The sequence below is a fragment of the Populus euphratica genome, unplaced genomic scaffold (assembly GCF_000495115.2).
Source record: "Populus euphratica unplaced genomic scaffold, PopEup_1.0 scaffold259.1, whole genome shotgun sequence".
Taxonomy (NCBI): Eukaryota; Viridiplantae; Streptophyta; class Magnoliopsida; order Malpighiales; family Salicaceae; genus Populus; species Populus euphratica.
In genome coordinates this window covers 101,437-117,580 of record NW_011500143.1, presented here as the reverse complement: position 1 = coordinate 117,580, position 16,144 = coordinate 101,437, and the positions used below count along the sequence as shown (strand labels likewise).

The window sequence follows — 16,144 nt, the reverse complement described above, 5'->3', positions numbered from 1 at the left end:
AGTTTACAAAATAATATAAATTATAGAATAATATACGAGCTCTTTACTAGAAAAACATGAGTATTCATGAGTTTTATTCTGTTATGACATATTTTTAGGATCAATTGACTCTTATATAATTAAAGGCATTTGATGCATATTACTTGTAGAGAGCAACAACGATTGATATAGTTTTTAATAATACTTCACAGTGATTTTGAAGGACTTAGAGATTTAATTTTGCATCATTATGTATCGTTTTTTATTGACTTAGTTGTCAGTGAGTTATTAATTGAAAAAATATGTCTTTAATCTTATTCTGAAAAGAGAATTCTTCCTACTTCTAATTTTTATGTGCTAGCACTACCTTTTAAGTCATTCTTTAATAATTAAAATAAGTTTTATATAAGGGTTGCCTTTAATAAATATAGTTTTTATAAACAAAAAAATCATTGAAAGACTTAATGTTTCAAGTTAAGACAACAAAATCAAGTTTGGAAGCTTGACAACTAGTCACAATCTAAAACACATTTACATCACCTAAACATTATTTTTTACACAAAAAAAATATAATCATATGGTATAGCGCAGACCAATCTCTAGTCATTTATAAATAGCATCTCTTTTGAGATTCTAGATTTTCTAATTCATTTATTCCTTATATTTTCATTTATATTTTAATATTTTTTATATTTTTTTATATTTTTCTATTTAACTCTTAATCAACTGGAGTAAACTATTTATTCAATTATTTATTTAATTTTATAGATCTTTAATCACCAATTATTGATTAATCCAAATTTCAAATTTTATAATTTTTTCTTACAACTTTATTTTGTTAAATTTTAGTGTCTTTTAATTTAACAAACGCTATTTTATTTTTGTTACACGCTATTCATGTACAAAAATAAGATTTACTGTGTTGAATACCTAAACAAGTTTTATGGATCATCTAGTCTTCCTTAATTAAACATAAACATGGTACATAATATATTATTTTCTAAAATTAATTTAATTTTAAATTTCTAAATTAACCAAGAATTTTTTCAATTATTAAAATATTAGTAATTTTTTGTGTTGAAGTTATATGAATTTTATTTACATTATTACATATAATAATCTTCAATTATTAGAAACAAAGAAAAAATAATTAAATGATAAATTTGTCATGATATGATTAATGATACATCTGATTTAATAACATTAACTGATCAATACTAACTTTAATAACAACATTAGCTCAATACTATCATTCTATTTTTAAATGAACAAAGCGATAGCCTAAATTTTACATTGTTTATTATTCAAAATAAATATCATTTAATTTTTTGAAAACCAATATTATTTTAAATTACATATGAACTAAACAAAATCTGAAGTCAAAAAAATATATGAACTTGGTTGCACACACACAAAAAAAAAAAAAAAAACTTATAATTATTATTTACTATCATTAATGCAAAACTAAATTAAAATTAATCATAACTAGTATAATCAACCAAAAAATTCATGATTAATCAGAAATAAGGAGACATTACTCGATTAGGAGAAAATGATCAACCACAAGAAAGGAGTCTATGTAATTAACTTAGACCAAGTGATTGATCATGAAGAAACGTTTGAGTTATCGTCTAAGGCATTCAAACATATTTAGAACAAGAATCTTTAATAACTAGTTAGTGTAACATAATTCAAATGTTTATTAGAAAAGGAGAATGCTGTAGCTAGAGTAAAATTTATATATATTTAATTCATTTTGTAGTCTATTTATCTATAGTGATAGGCTCTACATATAGGATTATATTTAAAAGATAACATGGGATTTTAATATCTTATAAAAATATAAATAGGACTATACAACTACTGTAAACAATTATCAGCCCTATATATGCAATTTTTTATTCAATTTATCTTCATTATTTTCTTGCTTTCCTTTACGAGTTTTATTTCCTTACTTTTTTTAATTTCCAGTACGTTTTCTTTTTCCTATCTTTTTAAAATTCCGTTTCCTTCCATGCTGCGTGGAAAACATAATAGATAGCCTTTACTTAAAGAATCAAGATCTAAGTATCTTATCAATAAAGTGTTGATGTAGCGCTATGATATCGTTATATCCTTATAAATAGTGATGGAGGTAGGGGGATGACAAGAGCCCCAGCCCCTGCAAGTAAATGTTTTTTTCAGCCCCTCCCTTAATAATAGCTATAATTTTAGTAGTAAAATAACTAAAATTTTAGTTATTTTATAATTATTTTTTTAATTTGACCCTTTTTATTTGTTTTCTTGCTCCACCACTACCTGCGCGCAAGGGTTAGAACACAAGTTTGATGATCTAGAAACACACTTGTTGGGAGGGCCAGCCATGAACCTTGAACGGGACTAATCCCACCCTTTAAAAGAATATAAAGATACACGAATAAGAACAAAAAAAAAAAAAATCTAAGTATCCCAATACTTTATATTGCTATTTGTCTTCAATCATGATTAAATTTTTAATTGTAATTTTTTTTTGTTAAAAAGAAAAAAATTAAAAACATATAACTTAATTGTTCTATAGTATCAAAATCTGACCAACAAAACTAAAAAAAACACATAATAAAATTTAAAAGCTAAATATTTTAGTGCTATTAAAGGTGTTTTACAAAATTAATAAGTGTGAGTTTATATTTGATGAGTTTATGTTAAAAATCAATACTGCATTTGAGATAACATAATTAATAAAATAAAATGCGTACCTCTTATAAAATCCAAATTTAATTTGAAATGGAATATAACTAAGTAATTATAATTATTATATTCTTAAAAAAATTACTTTGTGCTTTTTTTTGAAAAAAAGTAATTATCACTATTTCCATTTACTTACCATTAATTACCAGATTTGTTTTTTAGACATAGAAAGATACAAGTTATTTCTCATATACTTCCTTTTTGGTCAGATAATTTTTTTAGTATAAAAAATAAATATGCAAACTTTTTAAATGTGTGTTTGTTCTAATTCTAATTATAAACCAAAAAGCTTATACATGAATTAATTAAATATATCAAGATTTATGCTCATAAATAAAATAAAATAAAAACCAAAGTGTTAATGCATTTATTATACTTGCCTTGTTGTAGGTTGAATAAATTTTTTTCTAACATCAAGTGAAAATTCAAAAAGTCAATATTTATATATAATAAAATATGATAAAGATCATATATGTTAATCAAAATATAAAATCTCAAACTAATTTTTAACATAATAGAAAAACATAACAATGTTGCAATTGCTTGAGTAAAAAAACAATTTTTTTAATCTTTGTATAATAAGTTTTCAAAAACAAAGAGTAAAGAAAAAAAGTAAAAAACAAATTACAAAAGAATAAAGATAAGAGCAAACAGAATAGTATAAATAGACAAAGTGTAGAGTGATAAATATTCAAAGTATAAAAAATAAAAATTAATATTTTTTCAAAAAAAAGTGCAAAGAAAAGAAAAGGAAAAACTAAAAAAAATGAAGATAAGAAGAAAAATGATGATAAATTGGCCATGTGTAAAAATGATTAAAATGCAAAGTATAAAGAGAAAAAAAATAAAAGAAGAACTTGTTTTCTATATAAAAAAACTGAAAAATACAATTTTTTTCACAGTAAGAAAATTGGCAAAATTAATTATGTTATTTTTACAACAAAACATCATTTCTTTTTAGTTTATGTACTAGATATTTGACTTATGTTTCATCACAGGTTGGATAATTATTTTTGAAAAAAAAATATAAGCTTTTCAAATGTGTTTTTTTAATTCTAATTATAAAACAAAGCTTACGCATGCATTTAAATTAAATATATCGAGAACTATTTGTGCCAGTACATGCAAAAAAAAAAAAACAAAGTGTTAACATGTCTATTCAACTCACCTCACTACAAGTTGAATAATTTTTTTTTCATACAAAAAAGTTAATGTGTAGGTGTTATTAACATATTTTTTTACATTGAATAAAAAATATAACCATAAATCAAAAAATCAATATTTACATATAATAAAATATACTAAAGATCATATGCATTAATAAAAACATCTTAGATTTCAAACTAATTTTTAAAGAACATTACAATGTTGCAATTGCTATTGTAAAATATTATTTCTTTAATCTTTGTATAATAGTTTTTCAAAAAAAAAAAAGAGTAAAGAAAAAAATTAAAAATCAAATTACAAAGATAAGAACAAAAAAATAATATAAATAGGTTAGGTGTAAAGTGATAAATTTTCAAAATGTAAAGAACATAAATTAATATTTTTTTTAGAAAGAAGTGTAAAGAAAAAAAACTAAAAAAATAAAGATAAGAAGAAAAGTGGTGATAAATTGGCCATGTGTAAAAAATAAAAAAAAATATCAAGTATAAAAAGAAAAAAATATATAAGAAAGAGTTGTTTTTTTAAAAAAAAAACTTGAAAATCACAATTTTCTCACCTTTATAGTGCCATTATAGTTAAAAAAAAAATTACAATTATATCTTTTCAACACAAACACCATTTCCTGAATAAAATAATAATATAATAGTTTCTGCCCGTCCAAACCTACAGGAATAAACCGCTTTATTTCCCTCTCATTCTCCCTCAACAAAACGGCCCCAGTCACCACCTCTTTTTTTTTTCTTTTTTTTTGCCTCCGATGAAGACCAAAATATATCAGCGTCTCTATGTATATTATTGTTTATCATTCTTCTACCCTTTCCTCTTCACCGGCCTAAAACGGGTGGCCAGAAGGACATTGAACATTGCAAATTGACTAAAACCCAGCGACCGTCAAAGTCGTTGCAAGACTGCAGTAACCTCTTTTCCATGTTCTGTCACGAGAATCACAATCTAAAGGTTGCTTCACCAAACACACGTCTACGCATTTTAGTACTGTATAAGAAGGGTAATCAAGAACAGAATTAGCGTACAAATCAAATCACGTCAGCACAAAATGTCTTGTAACTAGATACGGGAAAAAAGGCAATGACAGAAGAATCGGGAATTTTGCTTTCTAATTACGCAATGCCACAATATGGCATTGCAATTCCACATAAATAACAAGAAAACAAAATGGAATTATACAATCACACTTGTTTGATCAAGCCTCCAATAGGTACAACTGCATCAGTTCCAGAAATGCATAAATCTTCAACAAATGGAATGGTTTTTCCTTACAGTCAATCTCATTGGAACCCTCATCGCAACATCACTTGTTTTATCCTTTTCCACGCATACGGCGGCATAATGGGAACTGGCCAGTTCAAAAAGTTGTTTGTGAGACTCGCAGGGTGGTCAGAAGATTCCACAACTACTTCAGATGCCTGGTTGCAGAATTTGAATGAATCGTTAATCAACAGCTTGCTTAATATGATTACTGATACTAAACAAGTAAAAAAAGAAAGTCAGGAAGATACACAGTAGAAAATCAGAATACTAGGAGACAAAAAAGAGTGGATCATCCAAGGTTATTGTTTGCATAAACCGTGAAGAACCACCATTTTAAATGTGACTATACAGTATCCAACTAAAGCAGCTTGCAGGAGAAAAAGAAAAGGCTTCCTGTGCTATACATAGGACAACTCGAGTATCACTTTCAAGGTGACCTTTCTTTATTTGTTGCCCAAAGCCCAAAGCACAGCCATGAACTTACCAAACTTGATAGAATAGTTTATTTCCTTAACATTGGCTATGTGCTTAGGCAGTATACGGTCCAGCAATGTGTTACCGTGGACATAGGGCTATTGATCACACACTTCAAATTATTTTAATCTCTTTGCACACATTTCTAATTTTCATCGGTGCTTTCTCAAAGAAACTCGAAGATTTAGGACATACCCCAGAATTGGTAGCATCCTTCATGCGGATTGTGAAAGTCTTGAAAGGTGCAGCAGCGAAGCCTCTTCCCAAAGCTTTCACATATGCCTCCTACAAATAAGATCTATCAATGACAGGTTTGAGGAAAATATATCCGGCATGTAACTTTCCATGACAAATTGTTTTCTTGGCAGCATCTAAAGCTTTCGAATTGAACATAACTTGAAACAAAATGCATGCTAAACTCGATCAAGCCTTGAATTCGTTTGTATCTTCATTTTTTCTTCCTATTTTTTTACTTTTTATGTGAGATCTTAAATAAGATTTAAGTTTTTTACAAGGAAAATCAAGTTGTTACATATGGGAGTGATTCATATACATGCATATTTCTATGGTTACAACTGACAAGTCTATTTGATATTCAATAACATGAATGCAACTGTAGGATAGATGTAACTTGTAACTAACTATAGGCCCATCTAGAAACATGACAGGAGTGCATTCATCAAGAGGAAGAAAAAAAAGACAGGAGTGAATTCTATTATCTAACTGTTTAATCAACTTTTACACCCTTTTGTTAAATGCATTTGAAACTTATATAGGCTACCTGGTTGGAAAAATGTTTGTCTAACTGAACAGGAGCATGGAAGAAATAACTTCCATATTTCTTTGACTGTATATCTACAAGTGAAATGAGAACTTATTGATAAAAGAAAATATGTTGGACATGAAACTTAATATATTTGGTCCTAATAAAATGATATGGAGGTAGATTTTGTTAGGATATTGACATGCAAACTCGACAAAATAAAAAAGGATATGATAAAATGAAAAATGGAATACATAAGAATTTAAGTAGTTCATCTAATTTGGCTACGTTCACGGACAAGTATAAAAAGATTATACTAAGAAATGTAGGGATTACAACCTCTCTCTTCTAATAAAAGAATAACTAAAATATCTTTATTAGTAGGAGAAAACATCTTATTTACTCTCTTACAAATATCTCACAATTTTATAAGATAACTTTTCCTCTTTTACTCTCCTCTTCTTCTTTTCTTGTGTTGTAATTAGGCAAGCATTCATGCCTTTATCTTGCAAAAGACAAGAGCACCAATTGGTGTTACAAGCGGCACCGAATTGATGCCAACTTTATTGACTTACGGTGCCAGCTAGCTTCACATTCTCCACTTCAAGACTTCGATGATTTAATTAAGTATTCACACTTGATCATTTATGATTCTTCTATTCTTTTTTATACTCGTCATCTTCATGCTGCATACGTTTCAGTTAGACCATAAGAGGATCTGTACTATATATACTTGCCAATGTTGACTGGTTTGGTCAAAGCATCTGTTAGGTTTTTCTTTGTATGAATCTTCTGAAAATCTACACTTTCATCTTTCACTACTTTGCGAACAAAGTAATATTGGACATCTATGTGTTTTGTTCTTGAATGAAATGCTAGATTCCTTGCAATATACAAAGTACTCTGATTATCACAAAACAAAAGAATCTTCTCTTATTTGTGCCCGAGCTCCTCCATAAGTTTCTTCATCTATATTGCTTCTTTACATGCTTGTGTAGCTGCCATGTACTCAGCTTCTGTTATGAATAAAGCTATAACAGTCTGAAGTTTAGAGACTCAGCTCACAGCTCCTCCTACAATTATAAACACATAGCTTGAATTAATTTTCTTTTCTCAAGGTCACCAGCAAAACTTGAGTCAACATAACCTCTAATAGTAAATTATGATCCTCCATAACATAATGCAGCATCTGAGGTACCCTTGATGTATCTCAAGATCCTCTTAATAGTATTTCAATGCTCTTTATCAGGATTTACGATGTATCGACTAACTGCTCCCACTATTTTTACAATGTCTAGTCTTGTACATATCATGGCAAACATTAAACTTCCCACTACTGATGCATATAATACTCGAGACATCTCTATCATCTCTACTTCATTGCTAGGAGACATACTTGAAGATAATTTGAAGTTAATAAGAAGTAGGTTGGAAATTGGTTTACAATCTTGCATGTTGAAGCGTCACAAGATTTTCTTCAAATAATTCTTCTAAGAAAACCAAATTTTCCTCTTACTTCTGTCTCGGTGAATTTGCATCCCTAAAATCTTGTTTGTCGGTCCTAAGTCCTTTATGTCAAACTCTCTAGCCAATTATACCTTTAATTATTGGACTCGATCTTTGTTGGGGCCTATTACCAACATGTCATCCACGTACAACAACAAAATGATGAAATCATTATCTTTTTTAAACCTCTTGTAATACGTACAATGGTCTGAACTGAGTCTGTTGTATCCAAGTCTGATTATGAAGGAATCAAATCTCTTGTACCAATACCTCAGCGCCTGTTTAAGACTGTATAGAGATTTGTTCAACCTACAAACCAAGTTCTCCTTACCTGTTTTAGCAAAGCCCTCTAGTTAGAGCAGATAAATTTTTTCTTTAAGTTCTCCATGAAGAAATGCAATTTTTACATTTAACTACTCTAAGTGAATATCAAATATAAAATACATTATCAAGACTACTCTAATTGTAGTAAGTCATACTACCGAGAAAAGTATCTCATTGAAGTCTATTCCTTCTTTCTAAGCATATCATTTCACCACCAATCTTGCACAATACCGCTCCACTTAATCATTGCCATCATGTTATATCTTGTAAACCCATTTGTTGTCAATGGTCTTTCTTCCTTATAGTATCGGAACAAGATCCCAAGTGTTATTCTTGTGTAGAGCTTCAATCTCCTCTTGCACTATTGTCCACTCATATATTTGTGCTTTTAATAGTCTCATGGATAGTCGATGGCTCTCCATCCTCTGTTAGAAGACAGCATGCAATGTTGCTCTTAGTAACATATTTTGAGTGTCAAACCGGTGTTCTTTCACGAGTTGATCGTTGAACTTTAAGAGTTTCAGACTCTATTTGTTCTTGTTCTTCATGCTCTGGTGCAGCTTCAGAAGAAGTATAATTATGAGTATTTTCCATCTGAATTGTTGTAGTCTCCTTTAAAATGATATTATATTCTTTCATTTGTATTTTATCTTCTGCAAATATTACATCTCTGCTAATAACTACCTTATGGGCCATGGATCCCACAAACGATACCCTTTCACTCCATCAACATATCCTAATAATATATATTTTCTGGATTTTGAATCCAGCTTGCTGACTTCTTGAGTATTATTGTCTATCATATACACAGGACTTTCAAATATATGCAATCAAGAATAATTAGCTGGTTTTCTAGTCCACATCTTCATCGGTGTCTTCAACTCAATCGCAGTTAATGGAGATCGATTTATCACATAATAGGCGATATTGACTGCTTCTGTCTAGAATGGCTTTCCTAGACCTGTAGCCTTCAACATTGCTCTTTTTCTTTCCAATAGAGTTTTATTCATCCACTTTGCCACTCCATTTTGTTTTAGAGTATATGTTGTTGTGAACTGCCTTTTGATATCTTCATGTTGACAGAAGTTATCAAATTCATCACTAGTATATTCTCCTCCATTGTCAATCCTCAAAAACTTGATCTTCTTTTCAAATTCAAGTTATACCCGTGCTTTGAAGGTTTTAAAGACTACAAGCACATCTGCCTTTCTTCTTATTGGATATACCCAACATCTCCTGAAAATGTCATCTATAAATGATACAAAGTATCTTGCTCCTCCCAATGATACAACCAGTGCTTGCCAAACATTAGAGTGAATCAGATCTAAGATGTATTTGCTCCTAGTTGTTGATGTGTCAACTTTAACCTAAGTTGTTTACTTGTAACAAAGTTCTCACAAAAAGGTAAAGTAACCTTTCTAAGCCCAAGGATTAACTTTTGATTAGAGAGAATTTTCAAACCTTTCTCTGACATGTGGCCTAGTTTTTTATGCCACATCATCGTCTTCTCTTCTACAAAACTAGTTGATGCAATTAAGGCTTCTACCCCATAATCTGTTTCTCCCATTAATATAAACATGTTTGCAATTGTCTTTCTTGCATTTAAAACCATCATCGCTCCTTTGACAATTTTCATGATTCCATTATTTGTTTGAATCTTACAACCAAAACTATCAAATTGTCCTACGGATAAAAGATTTTTCTTTAAGTCTTTCACATGTCGCACTCTTGAAATAGTACAAATTAAGTTATTATACATCTTCAATTTGATGGTACCAATGTTAACAATCTCTAAAGCATGATTATCACCCATAAACACTATGCCTCCAAAGATATGTTCATATGAATAGAACCAATCTCGATTAGAAGTCATATGTTATATTGTTCCTGAATCCATTAGCTAGACCTTAGTGAGCTCTTCTCTATCTGTAGAGATTATCGCTGCTTCACTATATAAAACATCTCTATTTTCTGAGGTATTTGTAACACATCCTTGAGATTTTGATAACTTTGCAGTATTCTCTATAACCTTTTTAAACCAATAATCCTTTTTGTAGTGCCCTTTTCTGCCACAGTTATAACATTCTTCTTACTTCTTGATTTGGACCTCCCCTACCTTTGACTCCCAATGGAGCTATGCTCCGTTGATCTTCCTTTTGACATCAATAATGTCCCTGCTTGGTTTAAACTGTTTTTGTCTTCTTTATTTTTGCGTTTATTTCCTTATTCCAAGATAGCAGCTACAACATCATCGAAGACTAAATAGTTTGAGAGGATATTATTTGTCAAGTTGATTGCGAGATGATCATACGAATCAAGAAGACTGTGAAGTAGAAGCTCTGCATGTTCATTTTCCTCTATTTGTTGACCCAATGTAGTGAGTTGTGAAAATAAAGTTCTTATTGTGTTGATGTGATTAGTTATTGACATGGTTTCTGTCATTCGAAGGGTATAAAGTCTCTACTTTAAGAAAATTTTATTATGCAAAGACTTGGACTCATATAGCTTTGTCAGAGTATCTCATATCTTCTTAGTTGTTTTCTTCTCCGCCACACTTATTAGCTAATGCTAAATGTATGTTAGCAATAGCATTGTCATCCATCTCATTCCATTTTGCATTATCAATGATCTCCGCTGGTCGATCCTCAATTGCTGCCAAGCAATTATCTTTCCTTAAGATTGTCTTGATTCTCATTTTTCATATTAAAAAATTGCTCTCCTTGAACCTTTCAATCTCGTACTTTGCTGTCATTTTATTCACCGAGATCTATTCAGCTATCACCGTTTTACAGATTTATAACGTATATAGAAATAGTATCGTGTGAATAATACTTCACTAAGTTTATAGAAAAGATTAGAGGGGTCACAAACGGTCCCGCTTAAAACCTAATCTTCTTAAATAGAACTTTCTAAACTGTATTTAATCACCACACTGACTTTTGATATACGTCAATAGTAACGTCTATGAACAATATTGTATGGATGAATAGTGCCATAGATTTGAATAGTAATTGTATACACAAATAACTTTTATGTGTTAACAACACCAACCAAAAAGCTCTGATATCATTGTTAGGATATTGACATGCAAACCCAACAAAAAAAAAATGGCAAGGGATAGGATAAAATGAGAAATAAGACACACAAGAATTTATGTGGTTCACCCAATTTGGCTATATCTACGAGCAAGTATAGAAGAATTTTTCTAAGTAATGTGGAAATTACAACCTCTCTCTTCTAATAGGAGAACAACTAAAATCTTTTTATTACTAGGAGAAAACACCTCACTTACTCTCTCACAAATACCTCACAATTTTGTAGGACAACTTTTCCTCTCTTACTCTCTTTTTATTCTCTTCTTGTGTTGTAATTAAGGCTTGGATGTATTGTTTATTTATAGACAAGCATCCATGCCTTTGTCTTGTAAAAATAAGAGCATCAATTGGTGTAGCAAGTGGCATCGAATTGATGCTCACTTTGTTGCCTTAGGCAGCACCAATTGATACTAGCTAACTTCACAGATTTTACTACTAAATACAGAAGCAAGGAAGACACAAAATAAAAACAGTAATAAAGTTCTACAAAGGATCACGCATAAATCGACTAAAAGGATGAGTAAAATATCTCATGCATCTTGAAAAATTCAATTTAAGCAATTAGGCTGATTGATAATAATTTCGCATGAAAATGTACAATACAAGACTTTATTCTTGCATTTTACCAAAAAAAAAAAAAGAATTGAATATGCCAAGAAGCGTGTAGCTTTACAAATAAACTAGCATGCAATTTTACAATAAAATAGCATCAAGCTCACCTTGAGAATCCATAATTTTACAAATTCCTGGCGGTTAACTTCAGAGTCAGAAATCGCACTTAAGTGTTCCACTTCATATAGAGAGAAATACCGCCGTGCAAGAGCTAAGACATTGTTTTTAATTTTTCTTTGCTTCTCTTCTACGTCAATACCAATCTAGAATTACAAATTAAAACAGGCCTAGTCAATTTATTACAAACCAGCTGAAACTTTAATGGAGGCATCCAAGGCAACCTGAGGCATCATTATCTGAAAATATACTCAGGAGAATAAAAATAATCAGAGTACATACTGGCGAATTCAGTGTCACTCCACAAGCTATCAAAGATGATGTATGTGAGATATTGAAATGTAATGGAGAAGGGCACTGGCCATCATCACTTTCCCACGCTAGCTAGACCATGAAAAGCCATACAAGCAGTTTAAAAAATAAAAATGAGCTTCAAAAAAAATATCTTTACACAAACATGTTCCACAAGAAATATTAAGAAAGAAAATAGTAGTATTCCCATCTGAATTAACAAAAGAAAAACCAACCTCAGGCTTTCCATGAACGTTCTTCTTGAACTTCAAAGATCTTGGATCAACAACATGATTGTTTATCTGATCTAGTAATAACAAACATGATTAAAATAAAAGTCTACATGATCTTTCTTCCATCCAATGCATGGTGCAAAACAAGCACTGTGGAATGTGTAATTCAGGTTTCAGAATTCCCACCCATCCTACAAAACATCTCATCCCTTTCTCCAAGTTTAGTAAAAAATGATAAATAAACTACTTCATTGTGAATTGAGAGCATGATCTCACTAATCTCTCTCTTTTTTCCCCAGAAAATTGTATGGTCCAACCTAACATTCTAAGATATTACATGTACTGCACATACAATCTTTCTCCTGAATTATAGCAGGATTTATCATAGATCATGCAACCTTATTATCAACTGATATGGGTCTGAATTAACATAACACAAATTTAAAACTCTTAGAAAAGCTTCAATTTGTTTACCCTAAAATGCCTTGACTAATGGCATCTTGGAGCACAGATGCTACAGACACTATAGCAGTGACAGATTTTGAGATGGTTGCGCCTAGTAATGAGATGTTTTCGTTTGTTCTAGTTTGACTCATTAGGCTCCTTCAGATTACCATTCACAACATTTATGAGATGCATAAAGAACAGTTCATTCCATTTCTTCAACTGGTTATCTATTTTCTTTTCAAACCAGATCTGATTAGATTGCCTCTCTGCAGAATCAAAAACCTAAACTGCAAGCCAAATATATCTGTTCAATTACTACTATAATTAATTCATTGAGTACTCAACTAGTAATACTACAATTAGCCAAAGTACACCTGCTTTTAAGATGCACACTAAACAAAATGCTAAAATGCTGCAGCGAGCAAGGTTTTGTAAGTACAATTCATATGGTGACAGATTTTCTGCAGTCTACAGGAGCAACCAGAAAAGGATGCATTAATGTTTGCTATGTGGAAACGACAGTCACGGGCAAACCAATCCAAATTTGAAAGATTCATTTCATCAAACACCTATCGAAATCAGAACTAAATCCAAATTCAGAGCCCATTTACACATTCATTAACATAACGTTAATGAAAAATCAAAACTTTGAAGCAGTAAAGAAAAGGGTATTGATCAAATATGTAAAAGTTGAACTAAAACAGGAATAGCTTACAAAAACTTACATCTTGCAATAGTAGTGCGAACGAAAGTACGAGCAAGCAAGGCTCTTTTCTGGAGCTGGTCTCCACGCATAGTCAAAACATTTTCTTTCTCACATGGAGATAGAAGTTCCATATATTGATCCAAAAGAAACACACTCTTGAATTCATCAGGTAAAACAAACCAAACATGGCTTTCCCTAAAACCAAAAAAAAAAAAAAAAAAGAACATAAGCAATCATTCAGTCCAAATGTATCTAGGAGAATGAAAAAGACAATAAAATACGTGACAACTCTAACATTGGAGATGGAAGCTGTAAGGGAAGTAGGGGAAAGGAGGGAGAAACAGAGAAATTCCTTTGAAAGCCACGCGTCTTTTGCATAAAAGAAAACATGCGCCTGGCTTTGTGTGCTATACCATCAGTTTTTTTTTTTTTTTTCGAGATTCAAAATTTGAGTAATAACATGTCTTTATATCCTATTTGTATTAAGATTGAAATGTTATTTTATTAAAATTTATTTTTAAAAAAATATTTTTTTATATTTTTAAATTATCTTGATATAATGATCTCAAAAATAATATTTTTTCAAAAAAATTATACTTTTTCAAGCAAAAACACTTTAAAAATTAATTTTTATCATACTCTCAAGTATTCCTTTAATATCTTTTAAAGTTGTTGGAACGAGGAAGCTTGATACTGCTAGCATAACAAAGAATAATGTTTTGTTATTTTTTTATTAATAATATAAGTTTCATTTTGAAGATGTGGTAGAGGTTTTGTAAAGTAATTTTTGTTTGGAAATTCATAAAGAAATATATATATATATTTTTATTTTTTAAAATTTATTTTTGACATCACACATTGCAAAATTTAAAAACTAAAAAAATTAAAAAAATTTAAAAATATAATTAAATCACAATATCATAATCTAAATCAATAAAAATCCAAACCAAAGCCCTTTTGTTGTTATATCAAAACTAAGGCAATTATTGGTTGTTTTGGATTTGGGCTGTTAGGTTCTCTCCTGTAACACACTGTACTTCTCTCCTGGAACACACTATACAATCCCCGCTAGTAGGGAAAAGTGGAGCAATACTTAGTTTAAAAAAAAAAAGTATAGTAAATTTAAAGTTTTGGCAGAATAATACTATTTAAAAATAATTTGATTAAATAACATATTTTAATCATATCACATTTTAAAGCATAATATTTAATAAATATCATTGTTATAAAATACAACAAGTTTAAATGTTGAACTTCTAAAACTATAATAACTTAAAAAAATCACATTTTAAAAGTGTAATATTAATTAAAATTTAAACCCTCGATGAAAGAACAACACACAAAGATGCTATCTCTCTCTTCAAAAACTAATCAAGACCCTCAATCTCTCTCTAAAAGAACCCAATAAAACAACCAAAAATTAAATTCATCCTAGTTTCTAAACATCTTTGGATGTTTTGTGTTACAAATCCGTCATTACCTTTGCTATTACCGCCACCCCGTTCTTTTTCTAGTTCTCCATATAAGGTAAACATCCTACATTGTTATGAATTTATATTTGATTTGATTGAAATGAAATAATTATTTAGGTTAAATATATGGTTTATGATAAATTTAAAATTTGTTGAATTAATATTAAATTATTTAAGAAAATCATAAATTAGAGTTGATTTAATATAGTTGAACATGAAAATAAGTTACATTAACTATGAATTAATTATTTCAATTAATTATGCATTGTGTTTAATTAATGTTAACTTATCGAGTATTGTTAAAATCATCTAATAATGTAATTAACTATGCTTGATGATTTAATACAAGATAACATGAATACAGTAAAATTATGATGAATTACACATTCTATTGAATTGTTGATAAGTTGATAAATTTAAAATATATATATATATATTACTTTTTACAAAGAGAGAAAGGAGCCATACACGACCTCAAATGGTGAAAATTTTGTAGCCCCATGCACACTACGATTATATGCAAAATCCACAATAGGCAAACAAGTATCCCAACTCTTCAAATTCTTATGTATAACAGCGAGCAAAGAAGATAAAGTTCGGTTTACTACCTCAGTTTGTCCATCAGTTTGTGGATGACATGCCGTACTGAAAAGTAACTTCGTTCCTAGCTTCCTCCAAAGAGTCTTCCAAAAGTAGCTTAAGAACTTTGTATCACGATCAGAGACAATGCTTTTAGGAACTCCATGCAAACGAACAATCTCTTGAAAGAACAAATCAGCTACATGTACAGCATCGTCAGTTTTGTTGCAAGGAATGAAATGGGACATTTTGGAGAATCGATCAACCACAACCATTATTGAATCCTTTCCACGCTGTGTTCTCGGTAACCCCAGTACAAAGTCCATGCTAACATCCATCCACGGTTGCTCTGGAATAGGCAACGGCATATACAGCCCATATGC

The 16,144-nt window shown here is 30.1% G+C and overlaps 1 protein-coding gene across 2 annotated transcripts; it reads right to left on the bottom strand.

Moving 5' to 3' along the window:
* Positions 1-4,835: 4,835 nt before the first annotated feature.
* Positions 4,836-14,148, bottom strand: LOC105110690 (L-aminoadipate-semialdehyde dehydrogenase-phosphopantetheinyl transferase-like). 2 transcript variants are annotated; one of them, XM_011005793.1, is made up of 7 exons: positions 14,006-14,148; positions 13,730-13,905; positions 12,561-12,631; positions 12,316-12,417; positions 12,024-12,179; positions 5,812-5,901; positions 4,836-5,297 (listed from the first exon to the last, which is right to left on the bottom strand). In XM_011005793.1, the coding sequence occupies exons 1-7, from the start codon at positions 14,098-14,100 to the stop codon at positions 5,172-5,174; spliced, it is 816 nt and encodes a 271-aa protein (XP_011004095.1). In that variant the 5' UTR covers positions 14,101-14,148; the 3' UTR covers positions 4,836-5,171. The 2 variants fall into 2 exon arrangements, with proteins under 2 accessions (XP_011004095.1, XP_011004097.1); XM_011005795.1 differs by lacking the exon at positions 12,561-12,631 and having other exon boundaries at positions 12,316-12,413.
* Between the last annotated feature and the right edge of the window lie 1,996 nt (positions 14,149-16,144).